Consider the following 17,946-nt stretch of genomic DNA (forward strand, 5'->3'; position numbering starts at 1 on the left):
CATCTGCCAGCTGTGTCTCGCCGTCAGCACATGCCACGCCCCCGTCTAAAGGCGCTGTGTTTTCAGCACCCTGGACAGAGGCGCAAACCTTTACCCCTGCAGCGCGCTGATCACAATCCCCTTCCACTCATATGTTGTGCCATCCAAGCAACGTTAGCACGGACGCCCCTGCTTATTTCAACAAGACAATGCCAAGCCATGTGTTGCAACAGCGTGGCTTCATAGTAAAAGAGTGCGGGTACTAGACTGGCCTGCCTGCTAAGTAAATGATCCGTGCTGCACACTGACTACTGTAAGATTGGTTCCTAAATTGTGTGACGTGTACTCACTCGGTAGCGAAAAACTTGTGTTGGTTTTTTAGATATTCTGCTAGACGACAGCTACGAGGGAAACCTGCGCAAGGAAGGTCGCAGTGTGCGGATCGTGGTTCACATCAACAGTGGACCAAGTAGAACCATGGTCAGTTCTCATCTTCTATGTTGTTGTGCGTTCTCCTGGCAGATACTCCTTACACCCGCTCTTGTCCAACATGCAGGGCACGCAAATGCGGGAGTACTTGATTGGCTCGATAGGCGTGAGTGGGAAGACCAAGTGGGACGTCCTGGACGGCGTCATTAGACGCCTCTTTAAGGTAGCGCCGTGCAAACGTCTTTAAAGGGGAACTGCAGCTTTTTTATTTGTTTTGTCTATCTTTCAAACTCCTTAGGTAAGACAAGAACACATCTTTTTTTTTTATGCATTCTAAATAGTAAATAAACACTAGCAAGAGCCAACTAACAAGGACGCTAATAGGTGTTGACGTATTCCATCTATAAAGTGCTCTAAAAAACCTCCAAAAACTTAATCAAGGTTTTATATACACACTGTATGTATATACTGTATGTAGTATCTAGTAACATTCATAATAACATGTAATATATACATGATGTAAGTATATATGTAGTATCTAGTAACATTCATAATAACATGTAATATATACATGTTGTAAGTATATATGTAGTATCTGGTAACATTCATAATAACATGTAATATATACATGATGTAAGTATATATGTGGTATCTAGTAACATTCATAATAACATGTAATATATACATGATGTAAGTATATATGTAGTATCTAGTAACATTCATAATAACATGTAATATATACATGATGTAAGTATATATGTAGTATCTAGTAACATTCATAATAACATGTAATATATACATGATGTAAGTATATATGTAGTATCTAGTAGCATTCATAATAACATGTAATATATACATGTAAGTATATATGTAGTATCTAGTAACATTCATAATAACATGTAATATATACATGATGTGTGTATATATGTAGTATCTAGTAACATTCATAATAACATGTAATATATACATGATGTAAGTATATATGTGGTATCTAGTAACATTCATAATAACATGTAATATATACATCATGTAAGTATATATGTAGTATCTTGTAACATTCATAATAACATGTAATATATACATGATGTAGGTATATATGTAGTATCTAGTAACATACATAATAACATGTGATATTTACGTATTTTACGTATTAATTACACAGACGTTCACTTTGGGGACGGCGTGGCGCGGTGGGAAGAGTGGCTGTGCCAGCAACCTGAGGGGTTCCTGGTTCGATCCCCACCTTCTAATGACGTCGCCACGTCCGTTGTGTCCTTGAGCAAGACTCTTCACCCTTGCTTCTGCTGGGTTAGGGCCTTGCATGGCAGCTCCCGCCATCAGTGTGTGAATGTGGAAATAGTGTTTTGACTACCTTGAAGGTAGAAAAGCCCTATACAAGTATAACCCATTTACCATTTACTTTCCCTTCAACAACAAGACTACTAATCATGGCAGACTTGATGAGAGACAACAAAGACTACTTTGGGACAAATGATGATCCAGAAACGACTATTTTTGAACCTGAACATAAGGAGGATGATCGACAAGTTTTAGAAGCTGTGTGCTAAACAGACGCAGTTTTAGTCAAACACTAAGCATCATGTAGCAGTATTGCTAAGTGCTAAACAAGACATGCAGACATAATAAAACAATCACTTACTGTACAATGTCTGCTCTCACTGGGATGTTTATATATTCCCCTTTACATGAACAATTCACCATAATCCTCACAAAGGGTGAAAAAATACAGTTTTTTCGTGTCTTTCTGGCCACTATTTACTTTCCCTTCAACAACAACAACAACAAGACTACTAATCATGACAGACTTAATGAGAGACAACAAAGACTCCGGAAACAACTTTTTTTTAACCTGAATATAAGGAGGATGATCGACAAGTTTTAGAAGCTGTGTGCTAAACAGACGCAGCTTTAGTCAAACACTAAGCATCATGTAGCAGCATTGCTAAGTGATAAACAAGACATGCAAACATAATAAAACAATCACTTACTGTACAATGTCTGCTCTCACTGGTATGTTTATATATTCCCCTTAACATGAAGAATTCACCATAATCCTCACAAAGGGTGAAAAAATACCGTTTTTTCGTGTCTTTCTGGCCACTATTTACTTTCCCTTCAACAACAACAACAAGACTACTAATCATGACAGACTTAATGAGAGACAACAAAGACTCCGGAAACAACTTTTTTTTAACCTGAATATAAGGAGGATGATCGACGAGTTTTAGGAGCCGTGTGCTAAACAGACGCAGCTTTAGTCAAACACTAAGCATCATGTAGTGGTATTGCTAAGTGCTAAACAAGACATGCAAACATAATAAAACAATCACTTACTGTACAATGTCTGCTCTCACTGGGATGTTTATATATTCCCCTTAACATGAACAATTCACCATAATCCTCACAAAGGGTGAAAAAATACAGTTTTTTCGTGGCTTTCTGGCCACTATTTACTTTCCCTTCAACAACAACAACAAGACTACTAATCATGACAGACTTAATGAGAGACAACAAAGACTCCGGAAACGACTTTTTTTGAACCTGAGTATAAGGAGGATGATCGACGAGTTTTAGGAGCCGTGTGCTAAACAGACGCAGCTTTAGTCAAACACTAAGCATCATGTAGCGGTATTGCTAAGTGCTAAACAAGACATGCAAACATAATAAAACAATCACTTACTGTACAATGTCTGCTCTCACTGGGATGTTTATATATTCCCCTTAACATGAACAATTCACCATAATCCTCACAAAGGGTGAAAAAATACCGTTTTTTCGTGTCTTTCTGGCCACTATTTACTTTCCCTTCAACAACAACAACAAGACTACTAATCATGACAGACTTAATGAGAGACAACAAAGACTCCGGAAACGACTTTTTTTGAACCTGAATATAAGGAGGATGATCGACGAGTTTTAGGAGCCGTGTGCTAAACAGACGCAGCTTTAGTCAAACACTAAGCATCATGTAGCGGTATTGCTAAGTGCTAAACAAGACATGCAAACATAATAAAACAATCACTTACTGTACAATGTTTGCTCTCACTGGGATGTTTATATATTCCCCTTTACATGAACAATTCACCATAATCCTCACAAAGGGTGAAAAAAATACAGGTTTTTTTGTGTCTTTCTGGCCATATCCGGGTCTAAGTTGGATGTCAAAGATGTCAAATTTATATTATTTAATTAACTTTCACCAACTCAGAGGCGATGCAGCAGCTCAATACGTCAATATAACAGCATAAGCTACTCAGTGGCCACCGCTGCTGCTCACTGCTCCCCTCACCACACTTGTTAATATTCAGGTATCGACATGTAAATGGAGTATTGTTGGCATGTTTTTTTAGAGAGCGCTGTGGGCATAATAGTGTGCTCTTGTCAGCTGCATTGTTAGCCACCTCGTGCTTGCCGTATTTTACGATTTAGAATGCATAAGGATCGTGAACGGTAGGCAAAAATCCCCAAAAGAAAGTGCAGTTCCTCTCGAGGTCAGGGTTCTGTTTGCAACGTAAAGATGACCAGTGGTGTTGCAGGAGTACGTGTTCCGGGTGGACCCGGTGACCAGCCTCGGTCTGAGCTCGGACAGCATCGTCTGCTACAGGATGGGCGAGGTGGTCCGCGCCCACTCCTCCGAAGTGCCCGAGCTGCTGCCCTGCGGCTACCTGGTGGGCGACAACGTCATCAAGATCCACCTGAAAGGTGCGGCGGAGAGGAAAGATGGCGCCCTGTGACGGGAGGAGAGGAAGTCACCTGTGGTTCTGCTCCTCTGTCCCCAGGCGTGAAGGACAACAGTGTTGACAGTCTGGTGTTCGACACGCTCATCCCCAAGCCCATCATCCAGCGGTACCTCAACCTGCTGATGGAGCACCGCCGCATCATCCTGTCGGGGCCGAGCGGCACCGGCAAGTCCTTCCTGGCCGCCAAGCTGGCCGAGTTCATGGTTTCCCAGATGGGCCAGGAGGTGACGGAGCACAACGTGGCCCGCTTCAACGTGGACCAGAACTCCAGCAAGGTCAGAACCGCCTACCCTTCCTCGTCGACCAAGTAGAGAGTAGGACCGGGGCTGCGTGGAACATCAACTACCAAAAATAAACTTAATAGTAATACAAATTTTAAAAAATGCTTTTAACAGGAGAAATCTGGAACTACCCAAAGAAGTCCCTTTGGTGCCCTCACAAACGATCAGAAATCACAACAATCCTTAACTTTCACAGCCAAATTGCTATAATAATAAACATTTAAAATGTCAAATCCACTTCCTTTAACATCAGAAAAGGAGGAGCTGATGAGAAAGGAGCGGAATATTCCAAGATCAAATAGAAATGAAAAATAGAAAATTATCGCACTTGGAACTACCCAAATATAAAACTATGATTTATTACGTTCTCCATCAAGCAGAAGAACATTGATGGGAGAAGTTAGGCACACCATTGATGTTTTACATTTAAATTTATATGTATTTATTTCAACATATATACGTACTTTGTTTTATTTTTTTATTTTTTTTACTCGTTTTCATTTATTTATTAGTAAGTAGACAAAGCATTGATGTTAAACTATGTATTTTATCTATTTATTTATTACTAAACCAAAACAACCGACAACAACAAGCTGAACTGTATGCGCTGCTCTGCCAAAAGGCACAAGTCCCTTTGGTGCCCTCACAAACGATCAGAAATCACAAAAATCCTTAACTTTAACAAACAAATTGCTATAATAACATTTAAAATGTAAAATCCACTTCCATTAACATCAGAAAAGGACGAGCTGATGAGAAAGGAGTGGAATATTTCAAGATCAAATAGAAATAAAAATAGAAAAATATCACCCTTGGCGATTTTAACAAGAGAAATCTGGAACTACCCAAATATAAAAGTATGATTTATTACGTTCTCCATCAGGCAGAAGAACATTGATGGAAGAAGTTAGGCACACCAAAAAAAGAAAGAAACAGCAAAAAAACTAAGTAGTATCTACAAATACATCAATTAAATAAACAAAAAAGAAATAATAATACATTAATAATAATAATCAGAAGAAAAAAAATATATACAAACAGATATATATATATATATATATATATATATATATATATATATATATATATATATATATATATATATATATATATATATATATATATATATATATATATATATATATATATATATATATATACTACTTTGTTTTTTTGCTGTTATATATACATATATATATACATACATACATATACACATTTAGGGAGTAATCCTTTTTTTTCTATATTAAGCATTCATGTTAAACATTTTATTTATTATATATATATTATTCTAATTATATTTAGTTATATTTAAAACCGTTTTTATACTTTAATTGTACATTTAATAAATTGTATTTAAAGGCAAGCAATTTATATAATATAAGTTGTATTTATATTTATTTTTTGTTCATTTTATAAATAGGCAAAGCACTCATGTTCAACATCGTATTTATTATATATATTATTCTAATTATATTTAGTTATATTTAAAACCCTTTTTATATTTTAACTGTGTATTTAATCCATTTTAACTTAAGGTAGGCGCAAAACATTGATGTTGCACATTTTAAATTGCATTTATTTTTATTTCAAAAATGTTTTTACTTGTGTGTCCACTCGTTTTTTTATAGGTAGAAACAACAATTGTATTTCAATTGTAAAAAAAAAAATTGTTTTAATTGTATTTAATTGGACTTAGGTGTAATTTTTACTTTCTTAAGTCCAATTCCATGAGACTGTATTGTTATATATTGGTATGTATTTCAATGGTAGTAATTAACAGGTCTATGCTAAGTTGAGAGTATATTAACAGTCCATGTTTTAAAACTCTACAAACATGTCTATATTGCACAATAAATACATGAATATAGATATTATCAGACTCATTTTCAACGTTCACAAGAGCTAGTTAGATATTTGAGTCCTTACCTGGTATTCGCTCCTCCTCCAGGATCTCCGTCAGTACCTGTCCAACCTGGCGGAGCGCTGCAACTCCTCGGGGACGGACACAAAACTTCCCAGCGTGGTCATTCTGGACAACCTCCATCATGTTGGCTCACTCAGCGACATATTTAATGGCTTCCTCAACTGCAAGTATCATAAATGGTGAGTCGCTGTAGACCAGGGGGGGGTCCAAACATTCTCCACTGAAGAATAAAAACATGCATTTGATATTTTTCCTTGTCAAAACCAATACAAAGTACAAAACCCAAAACCAGTGAAGTTGTCACGTTGTGTAAATGGTAAATAAAAACAGAATACAATGATTTGCAAATCCTTTTCAACTTATATTCAATTGAATAGACTGCAAAGACAAGATATTTAACGTTCCAACTGGAAAACGTTGTTATTTTTTGCAAATATTAGCTCATTTGGCGTTTGACGCCTGCAACATGTTTCAAAAAAGCTGGCACAAGTGGCAAAAAAGACTGAGAAAGTTGAGGAATGCTCATCAAACACTTATTTGGAACATCCCACAGGTGAACAGGCTAATTGGGAACAGGTGGGTGCCATGATTGGGTATAAAAAGCAGCTTCCGTGAAATGCTCAGTCATTCACAAACAAGGACGGGGCGAGGGTCACCCAAATTGTTTAAGAACAACATTTCTCAACCAGCTATTGCAAGGAATTTAGGGATTTCACCATCTACGGTCCGTAATACCATCAAAAGGTTCAGAGAATCTGGAGAAATCACTGCACGTAAGCCATGATATTACGGACCTTCGATCCCTCAGACGGTACTGCATCAGTGTGTGAAGGATATCACCACATGGGCTCAGGAACACTTCAGAAAACCACTGTCAGTAACTACAGTTGTAAGTGCAAGTTAAAAACTACTATGCAAAGCGATCGCCATTTATCAACAACACCCAGAAAAGCTTCGCTGGGCCTGAGCTCATCTAAGATGTCAATCAAAAGGTTCAGAGAATCTGGAGAAATCACTGCACGTAAGCGATGATAATACGGACTTTCGATCAATCTGGGGATACTGCATCAAAAAACGACATCAGTGTGTAAAGGATATCACCACATGGCCTCAGGAACACATATGAAAAACCACTGTCAGTAACTACAGTTGGTCGCTACATCTGTAAGTGCAAGTTAAAACTCTACTATGCAAAGCCATTTATCAACAACACCCAGAAAGTGGAAAAGTGTTCTGTGGTCTGACGAGTCCACATTTCAAATTGTTTTTGGAAACTGTGGACGTCGTGTCCTCCGGAACAAAGAGGAAAAGAACCATCCGGACTGTTCTAAGGCGCAAAGTGTAAAAGGCAGCATGTGTGATGGTATGGGGGTGTATTAGTGCCCGAGACATGGGTAACTTACACATCTGTGAAGGCACCATTAATGCTGAAAGGTACATACACGTTTTGGAGCAATATATGTTGTGCCATCCAAGCAACGTTATCATGGACGCCCCTGCTTATTTCAGCAAGACGATGCCAAGCCACCTTCATAGTAAAAGAGTGCAGGTCCCATTGAAAATGTGTGGTGCATTATGAAGCCTAAAATAGCACAACGGAGACCCCCGGACTGTTGAACAACTTAATCTGTACATCAAGCAAGAATGGGAAAGAATTGCACTTCCAAAATGTGTCTCCTCAGTTCCCAAACCTTTACTGAGTGTTGTTAAAAGGAAAGGCCATGTAACACATTGGTGACAACTTTTTTGCAATGTGTTGCTGCCATTAAATTCTAAGTGAATGATTATTTGCAAAAAAAAAAAATGGAAGTTTCTCAGTGTGAACATGAAATATGTTGTCTTTGTAGTGCATTCAATTGAATATGGGTTGAAAATGATTTGCACATCATTGTATTCCGTTTATATTTACATCTAACACAATTTCCCAACTCATATGGAAACGGGGTTTGTACCATTTACACAACAAAGGTTTTGGGTTTTGTGGTATTATTTTTAGAATGTGAGGATTCTGTGAGCACACTCAAGTATAAATATGTCTGCTTCAGCCCCTATGTGATTGGGACCATGAACCAGGGGGTCTCCTCCTCCCCCAACCTGGAGCTGCATCACAACTTCAGGTGGGTCACCATGGAAACCGTGACATCTCCAAACAGAGTGTGGCGATAAAAAATGGCCAAAAGACAATCAATCAGATGTGCACAAGTGAGCTCCTGGTGTCTCTTCTTGTCCACACCTGGCCGGGCGTTGCAGGTGGGTGCTGTGTACCAACCACACGGAGCCCGTCAAAGGCTTCCTGGGCCGGTTCCTGCGGAGGAAGCTGATCGAGACGGAGCTCGCCAAGAACACGCGCAGCAACGAGCTGATCAAGACCATCGACTGGATCCCCAAGACGTGGCTGCACCTCAACTGCTTCCTGGAGGCGCACAGCTCCTCCGACGTCACGATAGGTGAGGTCCCGTCGTCCTCAACTCCTCCCCGTTGGCACGGGTGGATGTCGACTTATTTGGGTTGTGGCCCCCATGCAGGTCCCCGGCTCTTCCTGTCCTGTCCCATGGATGTAGAAGGATCCCGGGTGTGGTTCACTGACCTGTGGAATTACTCACTCGTGCCCTACCTGCTGGAGGCTGTCAGGGAAGGACTGCAGGTGAGTACTGCCACTAGTATGGACTAGGGTGGTCCCCATACCAATATTTTGGTACCGGTACCAAATGTATACTTTTCGGTACTTTTCTAAATAAAGGGGACCACAAAAATGTTAACAAAAGATCTTAGGGTACATTAAACATATGTTTATTATTGCAATTTATAGGGATGTCCGATAATGGCTTTTTGCCGATATCCGATATTCCGATATTGTCCAACTCTTAATTACCGATACCAATACCAACCGATACTGATATACACAGTCGTGGAATTAACACATTATTATGTCTAATTTGGACAACCAGGTATGGTGAAGATAAGGTCCTTTTTTTTTTAAAATGTATCAAATAAAATAAGATAAATAAATTAAAAACATTTTCTTGAATAAAAAAGAAAGTAAAACAATAAAAAAAAGTTACATAGAAACTAGTAATTAATGAAAATGAGTGAAATTAACTGTTAAAGGTTAGTACTATTAGTGGACCAGCAGCACGCACAATCGTGTGTGCTTACGGACTGTATCCCTTGCAGACTGTATTGATATATATTGATATATAATGTAGGAACCAGAATATTGATAACAGAAAGAAACAACCCTTTTATGTGAATGAGTGTGAATGGGGGAGGGAGGTTTTTTGGGTTGGTGCACTAATTGTAAGTGTATCTTGTGTTTTTATGTTGATTTAATGATAAATAAAAATTAAAAAAACAATACCGATAATAAAAAAAACGATACCGATAATTTCCGATATTACATTTTAAAGCATCTATCGGCCGATAATATCGGCAGGCCGATATTATCGGACATCTCTAGCAATTTAGAATCCATACGAGTAGAGAGTTAGTACTGAAAACACTCCTACAGACATCACACATGGGACGCTTTAGTAAGTATGAATTGTTTTAGTTATATTGTAAAACTTACATTCTCCAACTGCCAGTTCAGTTTCAAAAACATTTTTGCTGCAGATTCGTAAAAACACTCGAGTTGAAGTGAATTATACTGTATTTATATAGCACTTTTCTCTAGTGACTCAAAGCGCTTTCGCATAGTGAAACCCAATATCTAAGTTACATTTAAAGCAGTGTGGGTGGCACTGGGAGCAGGTTGGTAAAGTGTCTTGCCCAAGGACACAACGGCAGTGACTAGGATGGCGGAAGCGGGAATCGAACCTGTAACCCTCAAGTTGCTGGCACGGCCGCTCTACCGACCGAGCTAAGTTTTTTGGGGGTTTTTTTTTTGGCAAGAGGTCCTTAAAAACAGCAGAGTTCTCCTGTAAAATAAATACCGTATTTTTCGGAGTATAAGTCGCAGTTTTTTTCATAGTTTGGCCGGGGGTGCCACCGACTTATACTCAGGAGCGACTTATGTGTGAAATGATTAACACATTAGCGTAAAATATCAAATAATATTATTTATCTCATTCACGTAAGAGACTAGACGTATAAGATTTCATGGGATTTAGCGATTAGGAGTGACAGATTGTTTGGTAAACGTATAGCATGTTCTATATGTTATAGTTATTTGAATGACTCTTACCATAATATGTTACGTTAACATACCAGGCACCTTCTCAGTTGGTTATTTATGCCTCATATAACGTACACTTATTCAGCCTGTTGTTCACTATTCTTTATTTATTTTAAATTGCCTTTCAAATGTCTATTCTTGGTGTTGGCTTTTATCTAATACATTTCCCCAAAAAATGCGACTTATATATGTTTTTTTCCTTCTTTATTATGCATTTTCGGCCGGTGCGATTTATACTCCGGAGCGACTTATACTCCGGAGCGACTTATAGTCAGAAAAATTTGGTAGTCCAAAATCAAATGTCTACTGTAGAGCAGTGGTCCCCAACCACCAGGCCGCGGCCCGGTACCGGTCCATGGATCGATTGGCTGCACAAGAAATAAAAAATAAATAAATAATAAAATAAATCAACATCAAAAACACAAGATACACTTACAATTAGTGCACCAACCCAAAAAACCTCCCTTCCCCATTCACACTCATTCACACAAAACGGTTGTTTCTTTCTGTTATTAATATTCTGGTTCCTACATTATATATCAACATATATCAATACAGTCTGCAGAGATACAGTCCGTAAGACACACATGATTGTAATTCTTTATGACAAAAAACAAAAAAGGTTGGAGACCACTGCTGTTGGTTATACAAAATAAGACTAATAGTGACGGGAAAAGTCCGGCTTGGCTTAGCTTTTTGGATATGTGGCCCCCAAACAATTGAGCTGAATATCTCTGCTTCAACTGATCATAATTCATCGTAAAGTCTAATTTTAGCAACAAATGCTATTTTTCTGTCTACTTTAAATTAGGGATGTCCGATAATGGCTTTTTGCCGATATCCGATATTCCGATATTGTCCAACTCTTTAATTACCGATACCGATATCAACCGATACCGATATATACAGTCGTGGAATTAACACATTATTATGCCTAATTGGGACAACCAGGTATGGTGAAGATAAGGTACTTTTTTTTTTTAATTATAAAATAAAATAAGATAAATTAAAAACATTTTCTTGAATAAAAAAGAAAGTAAAACAATATAAAAACAGTTACATAGAAACTAGTAATTAATGAAAATGAGTAAAATTAACTGTTAAAGGTTAGTACTATTAGTGGAGCAGCAGCACGCACAATCATGTGTGTTACGGACTGTATCCCTTGCAGACTGTATTGATATATAATGTAGGAACCAGAATATTAATAACAGAAAGAAACAACCCTTTTGTGTGAATGAGTGTAAATGGGGGAGGCAGGTTTTTTGGGTTGGTGTACTAATTGTAAGTGTATCTTGTGTTTTTTATGTTGATTTAATTTTTAAAAAAATAAAAAAAATAAAAAACGAAACCGATAATAAAAAAAAACGATACCGATAATTTCCGATATTACATTTTAACACATTTATCTCTACTTTAAATTGTATTTATGAAATTATGACCAAAAAAAATTAATGTATTAATTAACAATTCCCCTTGTGGATCGTTAAAGTTAGTCTAAGTCTAAGTCTAAGTTTATGCAATCAGACCAATCAAGCCTAATGAACTTTTTTTTTTTTTTTACATTTCATTGTGACAAAGTGAAGTTTCAAATTTTTATTAATTTTCATTTATACTCTACTTGTTCCCCTGAGTGGAAGGACCATACTCAAGTCCTGTTTTTGTTGCGCTCATGAAAAACAGCTGTACGGCAAGCGGGCGGCGTGGGAAGACCCGTCCAAGTGGGTGAGCGACACGTACCCGTGGAAAGGCGCCTCGCTGCAGCAGGAGGGTCAATCGCTGCTCCAGCTGAGGCCCGAGGACGTGGGCTACGAGGGCTACAGCTCGTCCAAGGAGGGCGCCTCGTCCAAGCAGGTGTCCCAGAGCGACACCGAGGGGGACCCCCTGGTGAGAGAGCCTTCCAATATATCCTATCATATCCAGGGGTGTCCAAATTGTGCACCGGGGGCCATTTGTGGCCGTTTTTTAACAGTCTGGGCACATTGTACAAATACTATTTAAAAAAATTAAAATAAAAAATACATAAAAAGTGGAATAAAAGAGCAAACAAGTGAAATGTAACAAGAAAAATTTGCAATGTTGACTCTAATAATAATAATAATTTACTTTATAACTGTCATTGCTCAAAACGGCATAAAAAGCACAAAAAATAAAAATACATTAAAAAAAAAAAAAAACTATAATCCACAGATCTGAAGTTGATCTGGAGATGTAAGTGTTGAAAGTAAAATAAAATAAAAATTTGAAACTTATTTTTAACACATTTATGAGTGGGAACTTTTTGGATTCCCAAGAATTTTAGTGGGATTTTTTTTGGAACTGTCATTGCTCAAAAATAATAATGAATTGAAATCAATGTTATGAATTATTGACATATTTATTGCACCTCAAATATTCTACTTTGAACATGTTTTGGGTGGAAATGTGCATATTTTGTGTTTTTTCTATGAAAAACAAAGTTTTATTTGACAAAAATGGCATAAAAAACAAAAATAAAAAGACATTTGAAAAAAAAGAAAACTTATAGTCGACAGATCTGAAGTTGATCTGGAGATTTAAGTGTTGAAAGTAAAATAAAATAAAAATGTGCGACTTATTTTTAAAACTTTTTTGAGTGGGACCTTTTTGATCCCAATAATTTTTGTGAGATTTTTTTTTAACTGTCATTGCTCAAAAATAATAATGACTTAAAATCAATGTTGTTATGAATTATTGACATGTTTACTGCATTTATTGGGTGGAAATGTGCACGGTTTGTGTTTTTTCTATAAAAAACTAAATTTTCTTTGACAAAAATGGCATAAAAAACACAATAAAATAAAAATACATAAAAAATATGAAAACTTATAATCGACATATCTGAAGTTGATCTGGAGATTTAAGTGTTGAAAATAAAATAAAAACTTATTTTTAAAACTTTTATGAGTGGGACCTTTTTGGATCCCCAAGTATTTCAGTGGGATTTTTGTTTTACTGTCATTGCTCAAAAATAATAATAAATTAAAATCAATGTTATGAATTATTGACATATATATTGCACATCAAATATTCCACTTTGAACATGTTTTGGGTGGAAATGTGCATATTTTGTGTTTTTGCTATAAAAAAAAACAAGTTTTCTTTGACAAAAATGGCATAAAAAAACACAAAAATAAAAAGACATTAAGAATATTGCATATTTTGTGTTTTTGCAATTAAAAAACAGGGTTTTAACAAAACGGGCATAAAACACAAATAATCGACGTTTAGGCCTGAAGATGATCTAAGTGATTTAAGTGTTAAATAAGAATATAACAATATAACTTATTTTTACCTTTTAATGTTTAAAATATATATATATATATATATATATATATATATATATATATATATATATATATATATATATATATATATATATATATATATATATATATATATATATATATATATATATGTAAATATATATATATATATATATATATATATATGGAGCAGACGATAGGACATGAATGATATTTCATGGCTAGTATCCCAGTACATGTATAGTACAGTACAGTACAGTACATATATAGTTCAGTACATGTATAGTACAGTTCAGTACATGTATTGTATAGTACAGTACAGTACATATATAGTACAGTACAGTACATATATAGTACAGTACATGTATAGTACAGTTCAGTACATGTATTGTATAGTACAGAACAGTACATATATAGTACAGTACATGTATAGTACAGTACACTACAGTACATATATAGTACAGTGCAGTACATTTATAGTAAAGTACATATATAGTACAGTACATGTATAGTACAGTACAGTACATACTGTTTATAGTACAGTACAGTACATGCACATTAACTGTACTGTAAAGTTCAAATTTGAATGACAATAAAAAGGAAGTCTAAGTCTATGTATAGTACAGTACAGTACATATATAGTACAGTACATATATAGTACAGTATAGTACACATATAGTACAGTACTGTACAGTACATATAGTACAGTACATGTATAGTACAGTACAATACAGTATACTGTATATAGTACAGTACATGTATAGTACAGAGCATGTATAGTACAGTACAGTACATACAGTATATAGTACAGTACATGTACAGTACAGTACATGTATAGTACAGTACAGTACATACTGTATATAGTACAGTACATGTATTGTACAGTACAGTACATGTATAGTACAGTACAGTACAGTGCATATATAGTACAGTACATGTATAGTACAGTACATTACATGTATAGTACAGTACAGTGCATACTGTATATAGAACAGCACATGTATAGTACAGTACATGTATAGTACAGTACATGTACAGTATAGTACAGTACATATATATAGTACAGTACATGTATAGTACAGTACAGTACATGTATAGTACAGTACAGTACATACTGTATATAGTACAGTACATGTATAGTACAGTACATGTACAGTACAGTACATGTATAGTACAGTACAGTACAGTGCATATATAGTACAGCACGTGTATAGTACAGTACATTACATGTATAGTACAGTAGAGTGCATACTGTATATAGAACAGTACATGTATAGTACAGTACAGTACATGTATTGTACAGTATAGTACAGTACATATATATAGTACAGTACATGTATAGTACAGTACAGTACATGTATAGTACAGTACAGTACATGTATAGTATAGTACATGTACAGTATATTACAGTACAAGTATAGTACAGTACAGTATAGTACAGTACAGTACAGGTGTGACACGATTGTTTTGTCCCTGGCAGATGAACATGCTGCTGAGGCTGCAGGAGGCGGCCAACTATTCCAGCACGCAGAGCTGCGACAGCGACAGCACCGGTCACCATGACGACCAGCTGGACTCCTCGCTGGAGTCGGCGTTATGAGGCGCCGAGTAGCGCTCTGCATCTGTGAGGCAAAGTCCCAGGTGACATGATATCGTACAGATACACGATATCGTACAGGTGACATGATATCGTACAGGTATTTGCAAGTGGAACATGTTTACAGGAGGAGGGCAGGTACTATTCTTCATGTTTACACAGGTGCTTCTCACACGCATGCACTTAAAGACAGGAAGGAAGGTGTTCATTGGTCCAAACCCCCCCCCACATGTGACCCTTTGAGCAAGACATGATCGCTGCTGATGTGAGGAGTGTTTATCCGACCTAGATGAATATTGATAGTAAGTAGTAAGATGTGTGCTACAGGTGCGCTCCTGTGTGACATGCCCCTTACCAACCATGCAACAACACCCGCTGTGCCGTAAACATTATCGTTTGGACTGTCGGGGTTATTTTAAAATACATTTTCTGACGAGTGATGTCATCCAGACGCTGTGCTGCAAAACAAAATGTTCTATTATATTTTAATTTCAAGTAAATCATTGACAGAAAATTCCAATTATTTCAAACTGATCATATATTTTTTCCTCTATTTATTTATTTTTTTTACAAAAATCAATTCCCATACATGATTTTCAATGTGTATCATATTTGACACATCGGGTCACACAATACTATTTTCTTTTCTTTTTTTCATAACAAACCAAAACATAATACGACACGCAGAAGTATCCATCATGTTATTTCCAGACATCAAAATATCACAACACACACACCGAGTGTTCGCCACAAAATAGTACAGTAAATATGTATATTCACCTCTAAATATACCATATTGTGTCATGTAAACATTGTATTTATTTGAAACTTCTAATTTATAATGCATAAAATGTAATAAAATACCAATTGACTAATTTAGAGTTACATTACCTTTTATACCTGATGTTTCAAATTTCATACACACATTTTCAACGCCGTTTTACTATAAAATATATTATGAAATTATAAGTAATTTAATGGATTAACTGTTTGTACTGATGTGTCAGTAAAAAAAAAAAAAAAATGTCTTACCTTTTCCCTTTCAAATTTGGTAAAGTTTCTCTTCAAAAATCAGGTGTTTCTCGTTTCTTCTTTGTGGCAATCTCACTGGACGGCCCTCTAAAAAGTCAATTACTGCCCTCGTGTGGATTATACGTGTATTGCATGCATCTGATCTGATACGTCAGACTTTTTGGGGAAAAACTGATTACACTGATGATGTAGAGGGCTCAATAATATTTATGTATCACTTATGATACGTTGGGTGTTACAGCGTTAAAGTATTAACATGTTATTATTCGTAACCACCCACCTTGTCAATATCTCCCCAAATGTGTGTCCTGCAAAAATATTTTGTGTAATGATTTTAATTGTCATGTTATGGGGCTGGTTATGAATAATAACACGTTAGGAACAGAAAATTATATATTTTTTTAACGTTAATAACGTGAAATCTGTAATAGTTAGACAAAAACATTTTGCAGCACAAATGTTTGGGACAGTTTTTGGAGAGTTTTTTTTTTAGTTATTATTTTAACGTAAGTGCCCAGAAAAGCACCTTATAAGTAAAATTAATTTGTATTATACTTTTTCAAATTGTCTTGTAATCAGACCATATTTTCGGTATATTAAATGGAATTTTTAACCACAATTATTAGGTAAAAGTTCCATCTAATACACCGAAAATATGGTCTGATTACAATACATTTTTTTAAAGTATATGAATAAGATGATGTAGAGGGCTCAATAACATTTATGTATCACTTATGATACATTGGGTGTTTCAGGGTTAAAGTATTAACGTGTTATTATTCGTAACTACACACTTTGTCAAAATCTCCCCAAACGTGTCCCCTGCAAAAAATATTTTGTGTAACGATTTTAATTGTCATGTTAAGAGACTGGTTATGAAATGTTTTTATTTTTTTAAACGTTAATAACGTGAAATCTGTTATAGTTAGACAAAAACATTTTGCAGCACAAATGTTTGGGACAGTTTTTGCAGATTTTTTTTTAATTTTTTTTAGTTATTATTTTAACGTAAGTGCCCAGAAAAGCACCTTATAAGTACAATTTATTTTTATTATACTTTTTCAAATTTTCTTGTAATCAGACCATATTTTCGATATATTAGATGGAATTTTTACCACAATTATTAGATAAAAATTCCATCTAATATACCGAAAATATGGTCTGATTACAATACATTTTCAAAAAGTATATGAATAAGATGATGTAGGGGGCTCAATAACATTTATGTATCACTTATGATACATTGGGTGTTACAGGGTTAAAATATTATTCGTTGTTATTCGTAACCACCCACTTTGTCAAAATCTCCCCAAACGTATCCCCTGCAAAAAATATTTTGTGTAACAATTTTAATTGTCATGTAATTTTTTTTTAAACGTTAATAACGTGAAATCTCTAATAGTTAGACAAAAACATTTTCAATCCAATCCACTTTATTTATATAGCACATTTAAACAACAAAAATGTTTCCAAAGTGCCGCA

At 35.8% G+C, this 17,946-nt stretch overlaps 1 protein-coding gene across 1 annotated transcript in view; it reads left to right on the forward strand.

Annotated features, from left to right (window-relative positions):
• nav3 (neuron navigator 3) overlaps window positions 1-17,532 on the forward strand; it is a 219,930-nt gene extending 202,398 nt beyond the window's left edge. The window contains exons 22-31 of the mRNA XM_062064431.1: window positions 362-459; window positions 536-631; window positions 3,966-4,131; window positions 4,209-4,444; window positions 6,402-6,556; window positions 8,423-8,494; window positions 8,628-8,824; window positions 8,903-9,021; window positions 12,235-12,438; window positions 15,316-17,532. Of these exons, the coding sequence (XP_061920415.1) occupies window positions 362-459; window positions 536-631; window positions 3,966-4,131; window positions 4,209-4,444; window positions 6,402-6,556; window positions 8,423-8,494; window positions 8,628-8,824; window positions 8,903-9,021; window positions 12,235-12,438; window positions 15,316-15,435 (1,463 nt within the window). The 3' untranslated portion in view covers window positions 15,436-17,532. The remainder of the gene's footprint in view (window positions 1-361; window positions 460-535; window positions 632-3,965; window positions 4,132-4,208; window positions 4,445-6,401; window positions 6,557-8,422; window positions 8,495-8,627; window positions 8,825-8,902; window positions 9,022-12,234; window positions 12,439-15,315) is intronic.
• The last annotated feature ends 414 nt before the right edge of the window (window positions 17,533-17,946 follow it).

The sequence above is a fragment of the Entelurus aequoreus genome, linkage group LG12 (assembly GCF_033978785.1).
Source record: "Entelurus aequoreus isolate RoL-2023_Sb linkage group LG12, RoL_Eaeq_v1.1, whole genome shotgun sequence".
In the NCBI taxonomy this organism is placed as follows: domain Eukaryota; kingdom Metazoa; phylum Chordata; class Actinopteri; order Syngnathiformes; family Syngnathidae; genus Entelurus; species Entelurus aequoreus.